Here is a 26,463-nt window from a genome sequence, read left to right as displayed (position 1 = left end):
TTACAACTCATAGACAACAATTTAAAAAATCACTTGAACAAGTTGATCATAGCATGACTCAACTGTGCAATACAATCAGTTAGTGCTAGATTTCTTTTTGGTTCACGGGAATCAATAACCCAATGATAGTGGCCTCAGAAAAAAAAAAAAAAAAAAAAAAAAAAAAAAAAAAAAAATCTCCATGTATAAAGCTTGATTTAAACCACGTAAATAAAATCAGCTCTTAACTTATAGTTGCTGAACATATTACTAAAACACTAGAGACATGGTAAGCGTTCATACAATATGATCATTATTTACAATCAGCATGATGATGGGGAAAGCAACCATGGCCTTTCTCTCACTCCAGCTCTCCACTTGGGCTTGAAATCCTGGAGCCCTTGAGTATGCGTGATGACATGATTTTGCCAGACGCATAGAATTTGCAACTAGGTCTAGGAGTCTCTTAAACAATTTGACAGAATTTCCTTAATGCCAAAACTTAGAGACGAAATTTGAATGTCAGCACTTTCATACAGCATTAGGACCATCTGAAGTTGTTACATGCTTCCCCTGGCCTGAAATCATAAATCACCCAAGTTAAACAACTATATTATCTGTTCCATTGATATAGGATTTCCTCTCACTAACCAACACTACAAACAGTGGCAGGGTAAAAAAATTTGAGCCCTTACATCCAGCAATAACTGGTTTCACAAACTCTGCTCGGTTCAGTTCTGTAGTTATATAGAATCAGAAGAGAAAGTTACTGGAGTATCAATCTCTACGTCTAAAGTTTCTAAGATGCTCAATTTGATGTCCTATAAATCAAAGATAAACTGTTTAATTCAGTGTTAATATCTTTACCAGTTTGCATACACCATAACATTGAACAGAACTGTTCTGGGGTCAGAACTTCGAATTGCACAATTCCAAGAATAATCATTTCCAGTGCCAGCAAAAACAGCGTGATGAGATCCATTCGTTTTAAGCTTGTTGAAGGGATTTTAGGTCATTTTGCCCTACTGCTGACCTATTTACCTAATGCTGCCTCAGAATTTGATTCTTCATTTCACTAATCCTCAAATTTTCACAATTTAGAATTCATTATCACCTAATTAGCTCTTCCAGTTAATTATCAAGCAAAGAGATCCTCTTTCTAATTCATGCCATGAGGCATTCCTCCCACAAAAAGAGGAAACAACTAAATAAATAGAACACTTACCTGACTTCATTTTCTTAGATGAGGCCTTCCTAAATTTCTTGGAAGATCTTGTCTCAGTAAAAAGATCAGAGTACTTCTCCAAAACCCTTTCCTTTTCTTCAGGCAAACCTAAAATCTCATATGCATTGGCCACTTTCTGCACTATTGATTTCTCTGGAGGTTTACGATCAAAAGCTTCCAGTCCCTTGAAAAGCTTCATAAACCAAATACATCAAAACTCAAAAGTTCAAACATGATGAATACCATCCAAATATAAAGGAAATGGCTCTAACTGGATATGACCGGAGCAGGACAGAAACCACATCATGCAGAGTGAATTAACTCACTATGGGAAAATCTATGAGCAAGATGAGGTTCTATTAATGTGGCTATCAAAACATGAATCCAGATTACGACAGTATTCTCACCTAAGGGGGGAACCTTGGGCAAGTGAGGAGTGCTTTTTTCTTTTCCTTTCAGATTATGCCAAAGAACAGATTAGTAGTTTGAAAAATTAAGTTTAGTAGTCAAACGTCTATTCAGTATGTCATCTCCTAAAAGTTGTTTACAATTGGGACAGTTAAGTTGTCTAGAAGCAAATATACATATATTTCACTTTTAAATTATTGGCATAAATGAAATCTCTGTTCCAACAGTAAAACAAACATTTCAATAGAAAATAAAATCTTGCTCTTTTCTTAAAATAAATTAAAAGTCTTTCTCATAAAACTCAAAAGCATATTGACTGCAAACAAAATAAGAATAGCTATGTAAGCTGTATATATCTAATAGCTGATTGGCTAATTGCCATGAAAATGTGTGCAGCTCGCGGAATTGGATTATTACTAAAAAAACATTCAAGTAAATAAGCATACACACCTTTACTAAGTCCTCCAGCCTGTTATTTCGGTAATATATAGATATCATGAGTCTGCATAACTGCCAAGACACGGAATGTAGATCTGTACCAATATTTTTAACCCAAAACTTATGTGCCTCTTCTGCCCTATGGTCCATATCTAATGCTCGTATTAGTTGAGCATAAGTCCCCATTGTGGCTCCTTGTCCCTTGCTTAGCATCCATTTAATTACCTGGAAAAGATTGGAAGAAGGTACTCACCAACTACTACAGCAAATTACCTTGACATATTGTGAGCTGAAATATTTAAAAAGAAAAGAAAAAGATAATTTCATGAAACGAATTCAAAATTTCATGGCTGAGTAAAGACATATGACCTAATCTTTAATTGTATGCAGAAAACTAATATAACGTCATGCAAATTGCAACGCATGTAAAAACATAAATGTTATCAACACATTGCAGCAAAAGGAAAGAGACAGAACAAGAGAAAATACAGAATAAGTTGATACTATATGTCCACTGTAAACATTTGTCACTTGTTTATTGGAAATCATAAAATTCTTGACAATCATATTAACCCTCTTCCTCCAGTAATCCAAGACCAAAAAGCCTATGATATATCTTAACATACAGTCTATTCTATCACCCTGATTTAGGAGAGAGAGTAATTAAGAGAACAGAAAAAAGGATGTGAAAATCCATGAACTGGTTGAAGAAAATGCTTGTTTGCCAAGAAAGTAGGCTGTCCTCGATAAATCTAATTACGCACTAATGCGATCAGACTTATCAACAAATGACATCACATTACCTATAACTTTCTTTGACTTTTTGGGCTTTCTCATTTTTTCTTTAAAGAACCTTGGCCTCCAACTTGTTTCTTCTGCTTTCTTTCTAATATAATTTCTTATTTATCCCCCCAAAGAAAAATGATGAGCATTACGTAAATATTTGAATAGTAGTATGTTCCATATTGATGTTTATGTTGCTGAAATTTAATGTTCTCCCCTGTATTTTCCTAAAGCAACTAAGTCATTAGAAAATGAAAACAATTGAAATTACTCGCTCTTAACCTAAAGAGAATATATCTATCAGATCTATATGGGCAAATACTATCAGGAGTTATCATTCAAAGAGTAACAAAGATACTAATTTCACCATTTCCAAGCAGCAAAAGAATTGCTTTAGTACAAATGAAGTACAAAAGAGACTTTTTTAAGCCAAAGTTCCATACTTTTTTTATATTCCTTCTATATCTTGCAGTTGAATTCAGTTTTGAGCATAAATCATTTTCATACAGCTGCAGCCAATAGTCAAGATCTCTTTTTTCTTTTCTTAAAACAAATAGTTTTTTTTTATGTAGTATATTAAAAAAAAAGCACCAAGGAAGTACCATCTATTTACAAGATATTTATAATTCTGTCAGTAAATTTATGACATTCTAAAAATTCTTCAACCTATAAATGTCACAACCTAACATCAAAGAGCCAAAATAATTAAGGTCTCATATATGCCCAGACACTCAATTAGGCAAGATAAAAGTTGAGCTTCCACCTGAACAACTCTATGCCATTGTTGCTCTTTCTCAAGGATTTGCAATACTCTCTTAAGTGATGCAATAGGAAAGTTCTGCTCCCAAGCCACCCACGCATCAAGAGCACTATAAACAGCTTCTTTGCTATCGTCTAGATCGAGAAGCTGCGCCAACCAGCATTCATCAATCATTCATCAAGAATTTCAGAAAAAAAAAAAATACTTTATCAGAATATTCTGGAAACAAATTCAATTATTTCATTCCAAAAGTCAAGTAATAGAGAGAGTTTATATTCACAAAATATTAATTTCATGTGAAAAAATGTTCAAGAAGCATGTCATACGAAAACATTAACTAAGGAATTCTCAAACCTTGCCTTAGTAACTAGTAGGAAACCTCTTGGAATGTGAATGCTCTACACAATAGAATGAGTTAGCATAGCTCTCAAAATAAATGGCATGAATTTGACTACCAAACTACAGCACATGGAAGAACCGAGGAACTCGACAGCCACAAAATCTAGACTCTGATTGGATTAGGCATATAAAACTGAAGAATCAACAAGTGTGCTGTGCAGGACAACTAGAACAAGTATTTGCAGGTCCACCTCTTGTAGAAAAGAACATATATCAATTTTAAGAAAACATAGCGTTGGAGTAGTCATTTGCATCCTAAGATCCCGACATTCTTAATAAATCTTAGAATCACATGTTAGATGCAAATTAAAAGCCTAAAGGTCAAAACTAGGAGTTAACAAATGACAGAGAAAAACTAAATTCAACATGTCTCTTTCATTCAAAGGAAAGGTGAAAACCCAACATTGCAGAACAACAAGAATACTAACCGTCCTCACTAGAAAATTTATCTTGTCCTTTCTCGAAACATTCTCTCCAATTTGATGCTTTCCCATGCTAGCATTATTTTCTGAACATTGACTAATACCTTGATTGTCCTGGAATATAGCAAAACAGTTGTAGAAATCAATTAAGTATTCTGTCGTGATAGATGCTGAAAGCCACAAGGCTGTAAAAAAATTTAATCAGCAATAAATATGTTTAGAACCAGAAATATAGCGAACAGGGTCAAAATTCTGCCTACTTGAGTTAGCCTCAAGTTCAAGTTTGGCTGAAGCTCAGAAAAACCTAAAAAATTTGTAGCTCCAGCTCAACTCAAGAGACAAGTGATAAGGCATAAAGTAGACCACAGGCTCACCCATTTGCCTTGTAGCCTAGAAAACACATGGCTAACTTAAATGTAAAGCCCTTTCAGGGCATAAGGAAGGAAAAATTATAATTACAGACAAGAGGTTCCTGACCATCCTTCATTACCTATGGTGGAATTCAATCCCACATAAAAAAGAGAGGAGAGGGAGTCGGTGAGATGACTATGGAATAAAAAATAGCAGTCATTTAAAATGCAAAATCTGACAGTTCAACATCAAATCTGTTTTCTTTCTATATGTTAACTTATGATCTGATAATCACTTCTCTATCGCCGAAATTACACTATTTATTTCCAATAAACAATTAGCACTATGAAAATGACTAATAAAACTTACGTACTTGTGGCCTTTAAGAAATCTAGGAGTCATGTCCATTTTCGTCATCCTACATGCAAGCTTCATAAAGTTGACAAAATCCCTTCTGACTATTCTTTTATATTACAACATAGTTGCAGATACATATCAATCATTATGACATACTCTAGAGTACCAAGGGCACTTTCTCCAACATAGAAAGAGCAGGTTCCAATTGATACCAGGAATTATTTTTTAGTTTTAAAGTTATCTTCTATATGTGTATATGGTTAAACATAAAAGCACGTGTGGTTAGTTGAAAATAAAAACAATTAGGAAATAGAAAGTTTTTTTCCAACACAAGTTTGAAAATAACAAAATATTATTTAGTGTTCAGAAAAAAACTATATTTTTTTATAGTTAAGCACCAAAAATCAGGTGCTATTATATCTGTTTTTAAGTAAAAATACTTGTATGACCAAAAAAAAGTAAAAATATTTGTACCATAACTGTAATTAGAAAATATCTTTATGTACCAAACAGCACTTAAAGTTAAAAAATTCTTTAAGTCATAAATCCAAAATTTTTTGCATAGCGAATCACTATTTGCATCAACCGAACAAGGACAAAAAAAATTGAAAATAACATTTAGAGAAAAATAAATAATTAAGTGATCATTCTTTTCCTTCAAAAATAGTGTTACACTGCCTGGAGCAAATAAATTTTGTAAATCCTACAGAACTTGTAAGTAATTCCCTTTTTCATGTTTGGCAAATTTATTATAGAACTCTGATAGCAAAGGATTCTTTCAAAATCGAACAAGTATTTTGAAATTTTATCATTTTGTTGGATAAGATCTCATCAAAATTGAATGAGATCTGCAAACAAATTCAACCAAAAAGAATATAAAATTCTTTAAGTCCAAAATAGCCATCTTTTAAGAAGAAAAAAAATTAACTCTATAAATTAATATAAGTGGATTAAACATGAATTTTTCATTTGGAAAATGAATTCTTAATCCTGTACATGTAGACAGAATATATTCCTCATTTCATTTTAAACTGAAAGTTAAAATTACCGCAGCTTCAGCAACATTTTTATTAGACATCTGAGCTTCCAGCATTGAACTGCGACTATAGTTCATAGTTTGAATTGTGACTGCTCGGAATTGAGTTGACTGACCCAACTGTACAAGAGTAAACAAGTTAGTTAAACCAAAAAGGACTATCGTGGATAATTCTTGAACAGGATATTGGACATTATACTTGCTTAGGAGTTATAAGGCTATGGAACTCCCATAATTCATTAAGCACTCTCCTTTTGGAGTTAAACTAACTGTATAATCTGGAATCCTAGCATCTTGAGTAAGCTAGATAAATTAAAGAAAGACACTTTGGATGAGCTCATGAGCTTCAGAAATCTAAGAAACTAGAATTAGTCAAAGCTTTTTCAGCCAAATATTAATATTTAATAGTGCAAGTAGCATACTTTCTATCAGTGTTTGTTAAATCTAGACCACAAGCTGGTTAATGAAATCACCAGCCAAACAATTATTTGTACACCAGAAAACAAATGATTAGTCAAAACACTGTTCAACTTCAAGCCAACCTCATTTTTTCAGATTTAGAGTGAAAAGAACTGTATTTCCTTCACTAGAGTTTATTTTACCCTCTCTGTAAGAGCAGAGGTTATCTAAAGGAAATTTTTATTTTAAGGCCTTTCTCTCTCCCTCCCTCCCAACCCCCTTCCCTGCCACATCTCCCCTCATCCCTCCCCAAACCCCCCAACTCCCTGGGCCAGCCTTCCCTCTTAATTGGCATGTAAACCTTTTATAGATTAAAGTCGCTACATAAGTAGCTTACCCCAAAATGATGATGAAACAGATGGATTAAGTCCTTGTTACTGCGAATGAGTTCTCCCCTTCTGACAAACAATAAGAAATTTCCAGTCATTGTTGCCATATAGATGGTATAATGTACATTTAACAATAAAAAAAATCACAAGCTCTATCAGACACCATAAATCTGTAAGGAAAGCATATAATTGGATAAGATAACAGGGCAATGCAACTTCACTAGCAGACAGAACGATTAGAAGTTAATCTTTTAGTTATTGACTCTGCTAAAGTATGTAGGGAGTTGCATAAAGCAGCAAAGAGCCCTCCAGTGAAAACAATTGCACAATCAACATATTACATCAAAGAATAAAATTTCATGAAAAAGTCCAATGAACCAAATGTTCAGCAAAAATAAGTCACAAAGTCTAACAGCAAAACATTTCACTAATAAATTTCAGCTGCTAAATGCAACACACCTCCAACTTATCATTTAAAACAATAAAAAGTTAATAGCATAGAACTTCACCTGATTATCCTAGAATCAATAAAACTGCAGGGCTTTGGGACGCCTGAAATATATTTGTAACCATTGTTATAGCTAAAAGTGACTAAGACCATTACAGAATACCAGAAAAATAAAGTTAAACTCAAATATGTTAAACTAAAAACCATTCCTATCCATTTCTTTTTTTTTTCTATCGCTTCTTCGCCATCAATAACATAATAAAGAAATGATAACGCACGCAACAAAGTGCATAATTCATACATGTAGACCCGTCGGTCTTGGATGGATTGACTGGTTTGGCTCCCTTGTACGCATCTCCTCCAAACAGAAACTTGAATGTCGCAGCCAAATCGATGAGGGAAGCTTCTAGGGCTCTATTCACGCCCAAAACGGCGCCTTTCATGCCAGTTCTGGGTATCATGGACATGAAATTTGCCATGAAAGTAAGTTTGTGAGTTGTGAGGTGTGACGAGAGAGGGTAATTTGGTACGTGAAGAAAAAAAACGCTGGAGCTCAGTTCAACGGTTTATTCTATTGAACCTCACACATACAAGAAACAAGTTGTTGTTTTCCTGCCGGTAGAGACACAGCGCAAGCACAGAATGTCCGACGGCTGCCTAAACCAACCCGGCAACCAATTTCCGGCGCTGGTCACTCAATATCCAGCGCAGATGCCATTGAAGGTACAGCTCCTGCGCATAGAATAGGGATGGACAGAAGACGGCAGATATACGCTCTGCTACTAGTTTTTTTTTTTTTTTTTTTAATTCCCGGCGCCGTCTCCTCAACTCATTCCCACCGAGTTTTTTAATTCTGAAAATTTTTATACAAACCATTTAATTAAAATTAAATTTTAGTTAAAATTTCAAAACATTTGATAATTTATAATAATATTTTTGACTGATGGAGAGCCTCAAACCTTGAACTTTGAAGTATCACTGACTTAATAATTAGGTACAATTATTTGCAATAATATTTAAATATAATTTAATTATAATAAATATAAGATAGTATTATAAAAGTATAACATCTCATATATTAATTAAAGTTTAATAATTTAAATAAAATCAAAAATAAATTTAAAAGCATATTAATTATATATAATAAAGGGCGCAAATAAATTATTTAATTTATATATGCTCAATACCTATCTTAATTTTATAACTTTTTATTATTTCATAATTTGTTAGTTACAAATTTTACCTATATTAAATATAATGAATTAATAGATAATTTGTTCTTATACATATTTTCTTATTAGTTACAAATTTTACCTGCATTAAATAAAATGAATTAAAAGATAAACTTGTTTTTATATCCATTTTCAACGTAAACCATACTATAATTTTTTTAAGATGTTAATTTTCATTTAGTAATTAAAGATAAAAACAATAAACTTACCCAATGAAAGCACCGAGTTTCTTCATTGATTTTTCTTCACCAATTTGATTTTTCTTTTTCACTAGGAAATCGATCTTTCTTATGTAATTTTACTTGATCGATTTGTTTCTAAAAGCCTTCTACCAATAAAATTTAAATATTTATATACTTTTTACTTGTAGATAGGCTTGATTCAAACATTTTTGTTTAATTCCTCCTCCATTAATGGAAGAGAAAGGAAAAGACATTTTTCACTCTCAAACTAAGGTTTTTACTTTTATAATTTATAAAATATATAAGTGGGTATTTTAAATAAAATTAAAAGTTTGAGAATTAAATTACCACTAAAAGATATTTTTGGAACTAAACTGTAATCTAATGGCAGTTTACGTAAGGATTAAAATAGTCTTTATGCAAAAATACTTACTAAGCATGGAATTTGAAGAGTTTGATCGTCCCGTTGAAATCTTCCATCTATTTTCACCAGACATTTAATTCTCAGTCAATTTATTATTTCCAGAGAAAGGAATTGGTGATATCCCTTGTTTGGGACGCTGTTGGAGCCTCTTGTAGTGGTTGTGATCAATCACACATTCATCCTCCTTACTCCTCAACTTCTCTTTTTTGGTGGTGGTGGAGGAAGACGACACTATGTATATATATATATATATATATATATATATATATAAAATTTAATTTTTTAAATTCATCCATTACAAAAAAGCAGCATTGTGAATCTCGTTGTCATGTGTTAATAATAAATGAATAAATTTAAATATTTAACAAGTAACAATTTCCTTTATTCATAATCTCCTACTGGAAGAGAAAAAAAAAAAAAAAAAAGAAAAAGAAGGTTCTTGGGCCTGGGCCTTTGTTTTTCTTTTTTATACAAAATCTTAAGTTTATTATTTATCCTCTCTTTCCCAGCTGCCTGTACTGTCTTCCTCTTCCGCTCTAGAGTCATATCTTCAAGCCATATGATTTATCAGGGCTTTTCTGTTCTTATTTGAAAAAGACCCTTTTTGATATTTCCATCTTTTTTTTTTTCCTAAAGACAAATAATCGAAATGCAAGTTCTTGCATGCCATTCTTCCTCCCTCAATTCTCGTGGAAATAGCTTACTCCTTAGCAGACGGGAGCTCTTGTCCTCTGTCTCTTCAAACATTTCTCTGCGCGACGTCGTTTCTTCCCAGTCCATTTCAACTCTAAGGTTTTTAGCAGTTCGATTTTGTTCTTTTATCGGTGTACTGGAGTAATTATTTTCTTTACTTTCTGAGTCTACTCTTCTAATTTCATCTCACTCTCGTACATTTCTTTTCTTTTCTTTTTTAAATGTATTGATGTTATTGGGTCTTTCTGGTAACAGCAAGCTTTCACCTTTAAGCATCTAAAATGTTACAGGTTGATTTTCTTTTTATATAATGTCAAGTTATATATATATATATATATATATATATATATTCATTGTATACCTGCATTTGCTTAACTTCGATTGTCCATGTTTTGGGTTGTAAGCAGCACGTTGGGTCTGTTATATGTTTGTCATTGATGCTAATTTAAGTTGTTTCTTCTTTTTTCTTTTAAACGTTGGTTTTGATTTGCCGTTTTGAAGAATGTTAACTTTGTCCCTGTCATACAAAATATTAGGGCTGGTCAAGATCAGTCTTCCAACTTGGGTGATTTGATACTCAAAAGCATTCCTTTGACCACAAGGCGGATGTTGTTAACAAGTCTTGCCCTGCATTTCTCTTATTACCCTTCGAGGTACTTACCAGGTCCGCACATTTGGCCTTTCTTCTCTTCCATAAATTTCTTGTTTGTCCTAAGCTTTGGTTTGTCTGATTTGGTTGTGCCTTTAATTTCTAATGAATTGCATCTTCCATTCATTTCGTGGGGTTTCTTCTCAGAAGTGGTCGTGATTGAATTTAGTCAAAAGTGTGTAAATATCTTGTCTTAAAATTTTCTTGGTGGTGAAGATGCAAGTATGCATTGGCGACTAGCTTTAGCCTGAACAGTCATTGTTATCTGAAAGTTATGAAGGTAAAACATAATTTGTGGAAGTTCTCGTGTGGTTGGCTACTTCCTCATTTGTTACTCGTTTCAAGTTTTATATTATATTTAAATTTTTCTTTGGGCGGACACAAGTTTAGTTAATTTTCTATGTCCAATGAATATAATGCCTTATTTGACATTATCTTCATTTGTTCTCTGGATAAAGTATCAAGATTTCTACTTGGGTCAGTATGTTATCATACTTGTAGTACTCAATTATGAAAACAGGATTCGTATACTTCTGTTGATGTCCGAGTATGCGATGAATTTTTGGCATGCAGCCCAAGCATTGGGTGATCCAAGTGTCACAGTTGAAGATGTAACACCTCCCATTTTCCCTTCTGGGGCTCTATTCCCTACTGAGGTTCGTTTTTACTATGTTATTTAATTTTTTCCTTCTTTTAAATATCATTAGTGCAGTTACGAGTTTATGCTTGGATGATTCCTGCTGTATCTTAGCTAATATGAGTATAGTTGGCAGGAAAGAATTGTTGAACTGTTTGAGAAGAATACATACTCTGTTGTCAATATATTTGATGTAACATTGCGACCCCAGCTTAAAGTAACTGGCATGGTTGAGGTATTTTATCTCTCACAGGAAAATATTTCAGTTAATTCTCTGATATCAGTAAACATAAAAAAGCTTACTTACAGTTGTGATATATAAAGTTTGTATAAAATTTGCAGATTCCCGAAGGAAATGGTTCTGGAGTGGTCTGGGATGAACAGGGACACATTGTAACAAATTATCATGGTAAGAACTAGAGGATAACATATAATTACATAACAGTTTTGAAGATTATATGGTGTTCAAATACAGTAGACAGGTTTCTCTTGCAATTGTCTGCTCTGCTAAGATGGTTAGACATTAGTCTTTCTGTTACGTGATTGTGTCCATAACTGATACCTGCTTCAAAATATCATCTTTGCTTTAACTCATGAACTGTCATAACCTGCATCTTATTCTTATTCTTCCTTGTGGATTGCAAGGTGCCGTCCTTTCTTTAATACATCATAAGTTTCAACTTTTCCATTTGCTTTACAATTTCTAGTGATAGGCAATTCACTCTCAAGAAATCCTAGTCTTGGTCAAGTTGTTGCACGAGTTAACATTCTGGCAACAGAAGGGTGAGTCTTTCAGTTTCCAGTAATTTTACTGGTAAAAATCGAACAATCTCATTTGTATACTCATCTATCTATCTCTCTTTCTCTCTTTCTCTCTCTCAAAGGGTGCAGAAGAATTTTGAGGGCAAGCTGATTGGGGCTGACCGTGCTAAGGACCTTGCTGTCTTGAAGGTATGTCTTCTTTCTGAAGTTTTTTTGAATGCTTGTCATCTGCATAAGTAACTTTTAAAGAATGTACTCTATATGTAATTAATTTAGGAGAATTAAGTCAAAAGGTATTCTGGTAAATATGTTCTGTGTAATCAATTATCAGTTTCTTTTCTTACTCTAGAAAACTTATTTATACAGGGCCATATTATTCAATAATAAACATAACACAGTATTCTTGACATGGTGGCAGAGTTTTAGGAAAAATACTCTTGCTCCACAACCCTTTGAGTTTTATTGCTGAAATAAGAAAAAACACAAAAACCTTATACGGGGTTAGCCTTCGTAACTGGCCACCACTACAACCTCTGCTTGCCAGCAAACCTAGTTGCTGCCACCTTTAGTTGTGCGCACCAGCAAGGCAACGCGCCTCACCCAGACACTTCCACCTACAACTGCACGCACCAGCAAGTCAAGGCGCCTCACCTAGCGCGTCAGCCTCCAACTGCACCTGCCACCCAACCGCTCACCTCCAGCTGTGCCTCTGCCTCTAGCCGTGCATCTGCCACCCAGCAGCAAACCCCCAGATGTGCACCAGCGATCTAGTGCGTCCCTCAAGCCGAGCCTCTGTCCAGCAGCCGCCATTGATTCTGTCCAGGGGTGCAACTGTCTGTCGAGCCACATATTCAGCCTCGTAATCTTTTTTTTTTTGAAATAAAAAGTGTGAATACATATATTAATATGATACAGTACGCATATCACAGAGACCTAAGATGCCAAACCCTCGATAATTCAAGAACCACCAGGAATGATTAAACAGTTACCAGAGTAGTTTCTGAAGAAGATGTGATTAGATAGTTTTTAGTAGTTATTTACAATTTATTGTATTAGATAAGCAGTTATGTTTTCTTTTCTATTTAAGGCTTGTATGTCTAAGGTACTGGCAAGAATAATTTTCAGCAATAAAATTGTGGTTGATTTCTCACCCTAAGAGAAATGTCTTTGAATCTATTCTTGTTCTGATTGGGACCATATTAATTGGTATCATAGCAGGTATGTCAACTAATAAAGAAAGAATTGAATAATTGGAAGCAAGTGTAGGGGGTCTGTAGGATCACCTCAGCCGAACGGAAATTGGTGTGGCGGACAAACTCCACGCGATGGAAGAAACCCTTCGACGATTGATAAAAACTTTGAGTCTCAACAAGGAAGGCTCAAACAGCAACACGGTCGGTCGGTAAGGTCTGACATGTCAGGCCGGAGATCGTGGCACGGAGCGTACTGTAGGAAACCGACCCTAGTTTAGTTTGCGATTGGGATGCCTCAACTTTCCGATCTACGACAATACAGATCCCACTGAATGGGTAAGTCGGGCTGAGCAATTCATTGATTTGCAGGATACCTTGGAAGCAAACAAGGTGCTGTTGACGGCTTTTCATCTGGCAGGGGAGGCAAATCTCTAGTGGCAGTGGATGAAGAAGGCGTGCAGGGAAGGAGGAGAATTGGACTGGACCAGGTCTACAAATGAACTTTTGGGCTTGTTTTGGGCCAATTGAGTGTGAAGATGCTGATGAAGCCCTATCCAAATTAAGGTAGACTAGCCCACTTCGAGAATTCCAAATGGATTTTGAGCGTTTGGGCAACAGGGTTTGAGGCTGGACTTAGAAAGCTTTAGTTGACTCGTTTATGGGTGGGCTCAAGCCCGAGATTGTTGATGAGATCTGTTTGTTTCGACTCAAGACTCTAAAGGAGGTCATCAGTCTGGCCCAGATGAGAGAAGATCAATTAGACTGACTGAGGTGGTCTACTCGAACTGGATGACTAAACTCCACAGACACAAACCCTAACAATCGTGTCTTCGTCTCCAGGTGCTCCAGTGCCACAATCGACCAAACGGTTGTCTTGGGAGGAGATGTAGCATTGCGAGCCCAAAGTTTATGCTTCAACTGTGACGAAAAGTTTGTGGTCGGCCACCGGTGTAGCAACCCCCAATTGCTGCTACTCGAAGGAGAAGAGGAAGAAGAAGAAATGACCGTGGCTGAGGAACCAGAAATTTCCCTTCATGCTTTTTTAGGTTGGTTGACCGGTCGGAGCATGAAGATTGTCGCTTCCATTAACAACCAGAAGATAGTGGTCCTTGTAGATAGTGGGTCGGCTCACAATTTCATCAGTGAGTGACTCGCCAATCAGCTTCACCCCCTTGTCATTCCAACCGAATCCTTTTTCAGTACGAGTTGCCAGTGGACAACCCATGAGTTATTGGGGAAGATTTGAATGGGTTCCGGTGAAAATGCAAGGTATCAAATTCTCCCTCACTTTTTATGCACTACTATTGATTGGGTTAGATTTGGTTTTAGGAGTACAGTGGTTGTCCGAATTAGGCACAGTTGCTTGTGACTGACAAAGTATGACGATGAAATTTAGATGGGAAGGACAGATACGGCTCCTTCAGGGTATCACTCCACCTCTTCCCCGATCAGCCTCTTTAAAAGAAGTCAGCAAGGAATGGAATCAGAAACACTCTTTGTTTGCTATTTGTGTGGCTACCCATGCAGAATCTAAGTTATCTACCATGAAGCCAGAATTACGGAATTTGGTTTCCAAATTTTCTGACATTTTTCAGGATCCAGAAAGGTTGCTGCCTATTAGAGAAGTTGAGCACCAGATTGTTCTTTGGGAAGGTACTGAACCAATCAACGTCAAATCTTACCAGTATGCTCATTTTCAAAAAACAGAAATTGAAAGACAGGTTAACATGATGTTGGATTCTGGTTTAACTAGACCCAGTATTAGTCCTTTTTCATCACCAGTATTATTGGTACGCAAGAAAGATGGAACGTGGAGATTTTGTACTGACTACCGTGCTCTTAATTTTGCAACTGTGAAAGACATATTTCCTATACCAACTGTAGATGACATGCTTGATGAATTACACGGAGCTCAGTTCTTTACTAAATTAGATTTAACTGCAGGTTATCATCAAATACGAATTCATCATGCAGATATTCACAAAACGACAGTTCGAACACATAATGGGCATTATGAGTACCTAGTAATGCCATTTGGGCTATGCAATGCTCCATCCACCTTTCAAGCTATCATGAACTCCATTTTCTGTTACTATCTACGTAAGTTAGTGTTGGTATTTTTGATGATATCTTAATCTATAGTAGCAGTTGGGTTTTGCATCTTGAACATGTTGAGCAGACATTTAATATTCTCAAGCAACATCAATTCTTTGTCAAGTTGAAGAAATGTATATTTGGTGACCAAGAATTAGTGTCTGGGACATATTATTACACCGCAAGGCGTAAAAGTAGATCAACAAAAAATTCAGGCAATGGAGTCTTAGCCCCATCCAACTACTATCACGGAACTTAGGGGATTTCTTGGACTCACTGGTTATTACAGAAAGTTCGTTCCCAATTATGGAATCATAGCTTGACATTTGACCAATCTCTTAAAGAAAGGCTAATTTGGATGGTCTGACGAAGCCAAACAAGCTTTCAATAAGCTCAAACAAGCTCTATCATCAACTCCCACTCTGACACTACCTAACTTTCAAATTCCTTTTGTGATTTAGACTGATGCTTCTAGTGATGGTATTGGGGCTGTTCTTTCTCAAAATAATTAGCCAACTGCATACGTGAGCAGAACTTTAGGCATTTCCAAACAAGCTTGGTCTAACTATACAAAAGAAATGTTGGCAGTTATTGTTGCAATTAAGATGTGGAGGCCATACCTCATTGGTCACAAATTTTATATACAGACGGACCATATAAGTTTAAAATATCTGCTTGAGTAACATATCACAACTCATGAACAACAGAAATGACTTACAAAACTATTTGGTTATGATTATGAGATTATCTACAAACTAGAAAAAGAGAATTCTACTGCAGATGCTTTATCCAGAAGAGATGATGGTCCTACACTTCATGTTCTATCCATTCTGTATACATAACTATGGGACGACATCCACCAGTCTTTGGTGACAAATTGGCTATGGAAAATCCTGATCAACCATATGCAAAGAAAGACGGATTGATTTTTTTCAAAAATCGGATAGTAATTCCTCCTCGAACTGACATCATTAATCAACTATTACAAGAATTCCATGATTCACCTATGGGAGGGCATTCGGGTATTCAACACACATTCAAACCTCTTGCTCGACAGTTTTATTGGCCGTCCATGCATAAGACCATTCATGAGTATGTTTTTTCTTGTGATGTTTGTCAGAAATCTAAGGCAGATGCCCTTACTTCGTTCGTACTACTTCAACCATTATCAATTCCCGATCAAGTTTGGAAGATATTTCTATGGATTTCATTGAATGTTTACCTACTTCTCATGGTAAAAGTGTTATTTTTGTTTTAGTCGACCGCCTCGCTAAATCCGTGCACTTTGCAACTTTGAGTCATCCATATACTGACAAGATTGTTGCATAACTTTTTATCAACACAATAGTCAAATTACAAGGCATGCCTCGGTCAATTGTTAGTGATCGTGATCCCATATTTCTTAGTAACTTTTGGCAAGAATTCTTTAAACTGTCTAGTACCAAGTTCAAGATGAGTTAAGCATATCACCTAAGGACAGATGGTCAAACCGAAGTCACTAACAGAAGTTTGGAACAATATATTCGATGTCTTTGCCACCGACAACCTTGCAGTTGGGCTTCTATATTACCTTGGGCCAAATTCTGGTACAATACTACATACCATTCATCTATTAAAATGTCTCCATTTCAAACACTCTATAGACGACCATCACCTTCTATTCCCCTTTATCATACGGGTGGTTCCATTGTGAATGAAGTTGATACTCAATTGACTAACCGAGATGCCTTGATACAGAAACTTAAAATTAATTTGCAGAATGCCAACCATCGCATGTAGCAAATGACCAATTCCAAGCGGCATGACGTCGGGTTTTAGGAGGGTGATTAGGTTTTCCTTAAATTGCAACCTTATCGCCAGCACTCCGTCTTCAAGCGAACTTTTCACAAATTCGCTTGTCGCTTTTATGGACTTTTCCAGATCATTCAACGAATTGGACCAGTGGCTTATAAGCTCCAATTGCCTGCTACGTCCCGCATCCATCCAATTTTTCACGTTTCGATGCTTCGCGGAAAGCTTGGTACTATCACTTCTACTACAAATATCTTGCCTCCTATTACAGAAGACGATGCTCCACTCCTACAACCAGAATCTATTCTTGATCACCGATAGATTAAGCATGGTTCTAAGTTTGTGGAAGAAAGTCTTGTCAAATGGCGTCATCTACCACTCGAAGATGCTACTTGCGAGATAACCACTCCCTTGCACAAACAATCTCCTGATATGAACCTTGAGGACAAGGTTCCTCTTCCTGGGGAGAGTAATGATACAGTACGCAGATCACAAGAACCCAAGATACCCAACCCTCGATACTTCAAGAACCACCAGGAATGATTAAACAATTACCAGAGCAGTTTATGAAGAAGATGTGATTAGATAGTTTCTAATAGTTATTTACAGTTTATTGTATTAGATAAGCAATTATGTATTCTTTTTTATTTAAAGCTTGTATCTTTACAGTACTGACAAGAAGAATTTTCAGCAATAAAATTGTGGTTGATTTTTCACCGTAAGAGAAATGTCTTTAAATCTATTCTTGTTCTGATTGAGACCATATTATAATATAGTACTAAAAACCGAGGGTACCGCCCATTTACAAATCTTTACAATGTAGTTAGCGAGTTAAAGATAATCCCAAAATCCACCTCACTGATAATTTCATGACTTAACAATAATAACTCAAAATAATGCATCCATTTATCCCTCAATCTATACAAATCAGTTTCTTTACCCTCAAAAGCTTTATAATTCATCTCTTTCCAAATAACTCAAAAAATGGTCAGTGGAATTAATTTTTCCAAATTGCTGTCTAATGCATCCTCTCCCAAGCCCACAATTCCTCTCTAATAGACCCAGACATCACCCAACAAATATCCATAAGGCTGTAAATAACATTCCATTGACTAAAAGCCACTGGACACCACATCAAGACATGATTACAACATTCCTCACTCTGCTTGCACATATGGCACCGGGTGGGAATGATCAGCCCTCTTGTTTTTAATTTATCAATTGTCAAAATACATTCCCTACTTGCTTCCCATGCAAAAAAAGCAACTCTTGGAGGTACTTTTGCTTTCCAAATCTGTCTCATTGGGAAAATTAAAGTTCAAAGCATTGTCCCTTCCAGTTAAGTGCTTGTAATAAGATTGTACAGTCTAGTTTCCACTTTTTTCCAGTTTTCACCGCACCTTATCCTCCCCAGAGGGCATCTGCTGTGTAGCCAGAAGAAGTAACAGATTCTCAAATTCTCTGATTTCCCAATCCTGCAGGTTTCTTGTGACATTAATCAACCATTCAACACTGCCATTGTTGTTTCTGTAAGCATCCTGCATCATCATATTTTGTGCCTTAGAAGTTTCAAAAATTCTGGGAAATCTCCTCATTAAACATTCCTTTTTAATCCACACATACTTCCAAAATCTAATTTTTTTACCCCTGCCAAGCTTCCACTGCAGATTATCCAGAAGCAGAGGCGACTGCATCATAATTCTCCTCCATAAACTCATGCCATGTGCTCTCCCAATCCTTGCCCCTCCACTGTTATCCCATATCAATTCAACCCAACGCAACCTCATGATCTTCCTTCACAGCCTGTTTTCCTCATCAAGAAATATCCACAGCCAAGTACCTTGCGAAGCCACATTTAATTCAACAATAGACCTGATACCCAACCCACCGTATTTGAGAGGTTTTTTATGTCCTCCCACTTTACTAAATGAAATTTATGATTCTCCTCATCGTTTCCCCAAAGTACTCAATCGTTATAGTGGACAAATAATAGATAGGTAAATTGGCCATGGTACTTTTAATTAATGTAAGTCTAACTCATTTGGACAAAAATTTCCTCTTTCAAGTAGCTAATCTTCTCTCATACATATCCACTACTGGATCCCAAGAAGTGCTGATTTTGTATTTTGCACCCAAAGGCAAACCAAGATATTTGATTGGTAGTGATACCTCTTGACACTCCAGCACAGCCGCAAACAGCCTCCCATTGCCAGCATCCCCCACTTTAACCAACTCCGATTTTTGTATATTTACTGTCAAACCCGAAACCCCCTGAAAACACAAAAGGACACATCTCAAGTGAAGAAGATTCTTCACATTTGGATGACAGAAGATTAAAGTGTCATCTGCAAAAAAAAAAGATGTGAAACATCTAAAGTCAAGTCGCTTTTACCCACACCCACTCCCTTGAAGAATTGCAGCTCCTTTGCCTTGTTCAACAACCCATCCAAAGCTTCTATTATTAATATAAACAGCAATGGAGAGAGGGGGCCTCCTTGCCTTAGTCCCTTAGAAAAAATAATAAAATTAACTATCTATTTCTCTTCTCGACTTCGGTCTTCTTTTCTTCTTCTCCTTTTTTTCGTCCTCTTTTATTTGTCATTTACTACAAATCAGACAGTCATGTCAAAGACTTCTGACAATGTGCTATCAAAGCAGGAACCGGCCGAATCCTTCGCTGGAGTCACAACCCGCACTCGTTCGAAAGGAAAAACCACGATAGTAGCCAAACCAGAGAATCCTGAAATACCCGAACTCACCATGAAGGACATCGATCAAAAGCTTACCTCCTTCATGGAAGAGGTATATGAAATGAGGAGGGGATTCTGCCAACAGCTGAGTTCCATCATGGGATGGTTCCATGGGGACACCGTTAGAAGACTGGCCGAAGTTGCCGAAGCTGCCGACGGATGCACGCAAGAAGGGAGATCTGTTTCCCTTTCCGATCGGCACAAATGATGCTCGGATGTCCACGGACGACTAGCTAAAACTGGTAACGGGTGCACGCGAAGAGGGAGGTTTGCTTCCTTTCGCGAGCGGCGGCCAACTTTTTGCTGTCCCCCCGAGTAGCGTGCACAGTTCTGCAGAAGGGTTTTGACCCTCATTTAAGTCTGGTTCCGTGGACCGAACCGGACCGGTGGAGAAGCAGACAAAATCGACCTGAACAGAATCAAACCAAACCGAACCGAACTGAATTGACCAGACCCGATCTGAACTAGACCGGCCCGGTTACTACTCGAACCAGCCCAATGAATCTTATGCATAGAATCAATTCCGCCCATTTTTTTCGCTTCCTAAGGTGGAAATTCTAATTTTTGAAGGAATAAACCCCCACGGGAGGGTTTGAAGATGCAAAAAATATTTTATGATCCATAACACTCCTGACGAGCATAAAATGGAGATTGCATCGATATATTTGGGAGAAGTGGACGATATGTGGTACTGCGAGTGACAAGCCAAAATTGATGTTGTAGATTGTTAGTATTTTGTGGAAGAACTTTGTCATAGGTTTGGAGAATCATCACGAAAGGATTTCATAGAGGAGTTCACTAAGTTATCTCAAATAGGTACTGTTTTTGACTACCAAGAACAATTTGAACACTTACGTTCTCTTATGGATACAGAAAACTCAACACTTTCAAAAAGATTTTTCATATCCAGCTTTATCAGTAGTCTCAGACCACAACTACAACCCATGTTAAGATTCCTCAAACCACAAACTCTTAATCAAGCATTTGAACAAACTTTACTTCAAGAACAATATGTTATAGAACTGTCCCGAATTTCATATCCTATTAAAGTAGCTAAAGTTGCAGAAGTATATGAAACAAGAAATTATGACCATCCACTCCAAAGGGATACGAAACCTAGAAGAGCAACGGCTACTTGCTACAAGTGTGGAGACCGATACTTCCCTGGATAATGTTGCACAAATAAAACTGTAATAACCATAGAGGAAATTGTTACAGAACGGGCTCTCGAGGAAAAAGCTTTTCCAAATCAACCTTGAGGACAAGGTTCATGCTAGAGGAGGGTATTGTCAGGCTATTAATGGTAAAAAAGGAAATAATAAAAAGAGAAGGGCAAATTAGTCTTTTATGTAACATTTAGGGTTAGAGTTATTAAACCCTAATTATCTCTTCATTTTCGCAGCTATCATCTCATCCCGCGGCTGCCGTTGCGCGGATAATGGTCGCGTGATTCTGGCTGCTGATATTGTTTGCTTTATTGCTTTAAGGCCTATAAAGGGCTCTCTTCCATTGCTTGTAAGAACATCAGAAAAAATAATAAAATTAACTATCTATTTCTCTTCTAGACTTCGGTCTTTGCTTCTTCTACTCCTTTTCTTCGTCCTCTTTTCTTCTTCATTTACTTCAAATCAGACAGTTATGTTAAAGACTTCTGACAAACTTTTATATATTAAATCATATTATTCTATAATAAGCACAACGCATTACTCTTGACATTGACTTTCCATGATTGATTGCATGAATTTGTGGTAACTCCAGTATTTTTACGCATAAATTTTCTTCGGGTTACTTTGGTTTCCTTTATTTTGGCAAGAGAATTAAACATCTGACTTGAACATATTATCTGAAAAAAGGGATGGCTGTGGGCAATAGCAACTATTCACCCTATATGCATTGCATCTGTATAGATTTCTTTGTCGTCTTTCAAATTGACTCAGCTGCCACATTTGAAATTTCTGGACATCATAGCATTGCTTTAATATAGAAGTCAGACAGCCTCTCCAAAGAGCAAAGTCAATATTATTGCAGAAGACATGTCAAATACACATGTTCTTTGCACTGTTTCCACTCTTCTGCGTTCATAACAGTTTAATAAATGGTTTAAGTTTGCGGATTCTTTTTCTAATATGCTCTCTGGTATAGCTGATTATTGTAGTTTGACATGCTAGGTAGAAGCCTCTGAAGATCTCTTGAGGCCAATTAGTGTTGCACAATCATCTTCTCTAAGAGTTGGACAGCAATGTTTAGCAATTGGAAACCCATTTGGTTTTGATCACACTCTCACTGTTGGGGTTATTAGTGGATTGAATCGAGACATTTTTAGTCAAACTGGAGTCACAATTGGTGGTGGAATTCAAACAGATGCAGCAATCAATCCTGGAAATAGGTTGGTTCAGGATATATTATGATTTATGAGAATTAAATCCTCAACTCCTGCATCCTGGAGCTTCTCCTTGGGCTCTATTTGTCTTCTTGGTTCTTACAGTTGTTTGTTGAAAGTTAGGGCAGATTTTCTTTGCCTCAGTCGACACCAAAATGATTATGATGCTTTACTGTTTTATGTAATTGATGCAGTGGAGGTCCTCTGCTCGATTCAAGAGGAAATTTAATTGGGATTAATACGGCTATATTTACTCAGACTGGTGAATTTTTCTTCCAATTCTTTAGTGCACCAATTTCATGGAATGATTTGATTATGAATAGTTTTGTACTGGAAATATATATCATAAGGACCACTTCCTGTTGCCTTGGGTTCTTATTCTGTTTCATGGCTTGGTAGGTACATCTGCTGGTGTTGGTTTTGCCATTCCTTCCTCAACTGTGCTCAAGATTGTGCCAAACTTGATCCAGTTCGGAAAAGTAAGTCCTATTTTTATTAACATTGCAGGTTGTATCTCTTAACCTTTTGACTATTTCAGGTTTGTTTTCTTGGTGAACATCATAAATTTTTCGGGATGAATGGTCAAAATCTTACTAGCTAATAGTTGGAAACTGGATTATGTTCTGTTGGCTGATGTTATAAAATCTTGGAGACCTTTTTAAGTTTCTAATTTTGAGGTCAATCCATGTTAGGTTGTTCGAGCTGGTTTGAATGTCGAAATTGCTCCAGATCTTGTGGCAAATCAACTTAACGTTCGAAACGGAGCTCTTGTCCTTCAGGTATTCTGGTGGAATTTAGCCATCAATTTCTGATAGGAATCTCTAATATTCAAGACATTTTTAACATGGTGATCACAATTCACTTATAGTTGCTGTATGTGCTATAGGTTCCTGGAAATAGTCTTGCAGCCGAGGCTGGTTTGCTTCCAACTTCAAGAGGTTTTGCTGGTAATATCATACTCGGGGATATCATTACCTCTGTTGATGATAAACCGGTGAGTTCTCACCGAATACAAGTTTTTCCTTCTTTCATGCATTCACTTCTTATTTGGTTATTGTCCTTTCACCTTTTTATTTCTATAGCAAACTATATAGGGAGGTTTGGGCCCCAAAGCCTCTAATTCCTCTTAGCTTTCTACATGAAAATCTATCCTTTATGTAGACATTAAAATTTTACAATTTCTCCAAAGTTATTATTTAATTAGTCAATAACAAATGAAATAATTGATTAATTGGACAAAATTATTATTTAATTGACTTAACCTATTTCAAATGAGCTTATTTTAATTAATATGGTCTTATTTATGATCCTATGAAATGTTAACACATGTAAACACCAAATACACTTTAGGGTTTTAGGTAATCCTAGCTGCCTTGCCACCTGTATAAATAGAGGTCTTCTATCAACAGTTAAGGAGAATTCACAAAAAGAGATAGCAAAAAGTCTTCTAAACAAGAGTGAGAGCATGCTTCTTCCTCTTTAAAGCCTTCAAAGCAAGAGCAAACCTCCTCATCTCCAAAATTGTTGAAAGCAAGATCAAGAGTGAACCTCACCATCTTCAAAGCCTTCAAGAACAACTTTCTTCCTCTTCAAGTCTTCCTCTCTAGAGTGAGAGCCAGTCTCATCCTCTACATCTTTCTCTCAAGCTTTCCGGCATACAGAAGATTCTGGTTAAATCTTCAAGCAATTTAATTTCAATTCTACAACAAATCTTCCAATAAGTCAGAGAATTTCTATCATCATTGTAAGGCATCGAGAATCTTAACCCTTTTCCATGATTGAGATTCTCTATTCAAAATCATCTGAAGACAGTCAAAAAAAAGAAAAATCAAGGCCTTGACTGTTTCTTCTGATAATTCTCCATCAAGACCTACCCTATTTTGAGATCAAGTGTATCTACCCTCAAATAAAAAACACTGCCAAAAATTTAATTTTGCTTGGAAATTCTCCTCAAATTAAAAACTCAAAAAAATCAATGTTATTCGAGATCAAACAATTTTTACCCTCGAATCAAGAACATTGTGAAAGAACAAATAGGAGGAATGTTATTTTCTAAAAGGAATAATAGCACAGAACTTGTGCCAAATTCTTTTAAAATTATATTTATTGATTATTATTCATGATGTGATTTTTACCTAGATGCGAAATCTGTCATTAAACTTTATTTGATCTGAGATGCTCCTTTATCCTTCTCAAGTGGAGTAAGGGCATCCTTTCTTTTGGCAATGAAAAACCTAAACTTATAGCGAGTTCTATGCCATAAATTTTAGATGCTTGGCGAACTTAAGTTCGTGTTCTTTTTGTTATGCAAGAAACAATATATACATGCCAATACGTGCCACACATAAGAGCAATGAAGAATTTTGTGCTGATATATAAATTAAACTGACGTGAAAAATAATGTTGCCATTATTACTTACATAATTCTTTGCATGTTTGTCAGGTTAAAAACAAAGCAGATTTGTACAAAGTTTTGGATGACTACAATGTGGGTGATAAGGTAATCTTAAAGATTCTTAGAGGTAGTGAGAATGTGGAACTGCCAATAGTCTTAGAAGAGAAGAGTTTATGACAGGATTTGCCCCTCTGGTTTAGAGGACTGTTTGTAGCTATATATATATATATATATATATATAAGAAAATTGTATATGGTGTACTGTGTATTTCAAAAATCAATTAAAATGACCAGGAAATTTGGAAATTAAATTAATAAAAGGAATCAAATTCATGCAAGAAGCTGATAAACAAAGAAATGTCGTGTGTTGTCAAATTTATACTCATTTCAACTAGGAGATAATATAAATTATTTTAGGATGAGAAAAAACTGACCTAATATTAGAATTAGAATGATTTACTTTAATTTTCTTCAGCTTTGCTGAAAATTTAACTGTTTATCCAAGTTTAGGTTATGTTGTTTTTTTTTTTTTTAAATTATTTTAAGAAGGATATTTATCATTTTCTAGCTCAATAAGTAAGGATTTATAAATAAATTGAATTTATTCCAAACAATATGAAAAGTTAGCCAGCTTTTCTTTGGTTTTTGTTCTTATATTTATATGTAATAAGCTTTCTCTCTTTAATATTTTTCTTATCTGAAGTTCCAAACCAAATACAGAGAGGTAAAAAGAAACACTCAAAAACCTATTATATTGACACAAGTACATGTGAATTCCATCAATTTCAGAAGGGCACAAATATATAACATCAATTTCAGAAAAATAAGAAAGTTTTCAATGTAGGTTATAAGAACATCTCAAGTTAATAATATCAACATTTAATTTGCAATAAATGATTGCAAAAATATATATTCCTTGGTTCAAATAAAATTAATTGTAAACTATGTCCAGAATGCCATACTCTTATTTTCTTTTTGTTCCTGGAATATTATTTACATCTGATATTTTTTTCCTAAATATGAAAATTTGATGACCCTTCTAAGTTTTCCCTAACATGTAGAAGCCTCTCAACTAGAAATTTACTCATAAAAGAATTCAAACAAGAGCAATCATATTTTCTATATAATTAAGAGTACACCCTTATGTCAATCGCATAGGTCTTTAATGGATATATACTCTTAATATACTCAATTCAACTATGAACAAAGTTCATTAATAAGAGAGTTTTAATTTATCATATGCATTTTAAGTTGTTAAGACTTGAGCTAAAATACTACAGCTTTCCATTTCCAATAATAGCTTTATACAAAAAGAAGTTTGTTGTGAATCCTAAAATGTAGAATAGATAAAGTCTATCTCTTAAGTTTACATATATCTAGAAATTTGATTTTGAATGAATACTGATAATGATAATCTCTAAATCTGTATATCACAACATATTTTTATAGTGGTAGATATTTATCTATTATGCTCCCTCAAGATGGAGGTGAAGAACAATGTCCAATCTTGATTTTGAGTTGAAGGAATCGTTGTCGAGGAAGATGCTTAGTGAGAGCATCAATAATTTGATCTTCAAAAGAGACATGAGCAACATGAAAAATGCCAGATAGAACCTAATCTCGAATAAAGTGAAAGTCAATTGCAACATGCTTCATTCTTGAACGAAAAATTGGGTTGGAGCAAAGTTGGATGGCTCTTATATCATCAATGTAAATTACAGGGCAACCAGGGATACGAATGCTAAGTTCTAATAAAAGAGAGTAAAGCCAATTTAGTTCAACAACTGTATTGGCGACAGAGTGATATTCCACCTTAGTGGATGATCGAGCAACAGTCTTCTGCCTTTTGGAACTCCAAGACATAGGATTTTTACCAAGATAAACAAC

At 35.6% G+C, this 26,463-nt stretch overlaps 2 protein-coding genes across 5 annotated transcripts; one reads left to right on the top strand and one right to left on the bottom strand.

Moving 5' to 3' along the window:
- Positions 1–182: 182 nt before the first annotated feature.
- On the bottom strand, positions 183–8,247 carry LOC110820196 (PPR containing-like protein). Of its 3 annotated transcripts, none has more exons than XM_022049623.2 (9): positions 7,696–8,244; positions 7,456–7,498; positions 6,955–7,015; positions 6,171–6,278; positions 4,421–4,528; positions 3,597–3,740; positions 2,063–2,275; positions 1,205–1,397; positions 183–557 (listed from the first exon to the last, which is right to left on the bottom strand). In XM_022049623.2, exons 1-9 carry the CDS (start codon positions 7,871–7,873, stop codon positions 511–513), a joined length of 1,095 nt encoding a protein of 364 aa, XP_021905315.2. In that variant the 5' UTR covers positions 7,874–8,244; the 3' UTR covers positions 183–510. The 3 variants fall into 3 exon arrangements, with proteins under 3 accessions (XP_021905315.2, XP_088074189.1, XP_088074184.1); XM_088218063.1 differs by lacking the exon at positions 183–557 and adding an exon at positions 564–716 and having other exon boundaries at positions 6,955–7,012; positions 7,696–8,247; XM_088218058.1 differs by lacking the exon at positions 183–557 and adding an exon at positions 564–716 and having other exon boundaries at positions 7,696–8,246.
- A 1,486-nt stretch (positions 8,248–9,733) lies between these two features.
- DEG8 (Trypsin family protein with PDZ domain-containing protein) lies at positions 9,734–24,887 on the top strand. 2 transcript variants are annotated; one of them, XM_022049595.2, is made up of 13 exons: positions 9,734–10,024; positions 10,462–10,578; positions 11,095–11,230; positions 11,348–11,446; positions 11,554–11,620; positions 11,919–11,994; positions 12,096–12,162; positions 21,970–22,187; positions 22,376–22,443; positions 22,581–22,660; positions 22,874–22,960; positions 23,068–23,175; positions 24,625–24,887. In XM_022049595.2, exons 1-13 carry the CDS (start codon positions 9,882–9,884, stop codon positions 24,751–24,753), a joined length of 1,395 nt encoding a protein of 464 aa, XP_021905287.1. In that variant the 5' UTR covers positions 9,734–9,881; the 3' UTR covers positions 24,754–24,887. The 2 variants fall into 2 exon arrangements, with proteins under 2 accessions (XP_021905287.1, XP_021905288.1); XM_022049596.2 differs by having other exon boundaries at positions 9,735–10,024; positions 10,462–10,589; positions 11,148–11,230.
- The last annotated feature ends 1,576 nt before the right edge of the window (positions 24,888–26,463 follow it).

This window comes from Carica papaya, chromosome 1, assembly GCF_054855325.1.
Source record: "Carica papaya isolate Zhongbai chromosome 1, ASM5485532v1, whole genome shotgun sequence".
Taxonomy (NCBI): domain Eukaryota; kingdom Viridiplantae; phylum Streptophyta; class Magnoliopsida; order Brassicales; family Caricaceae; genus Carica; species Carica papaya.
Note: the sequence above shows the minus strand (reverse complement) of the source record. Positions and strands in the feature narration are given on the sequence as shown.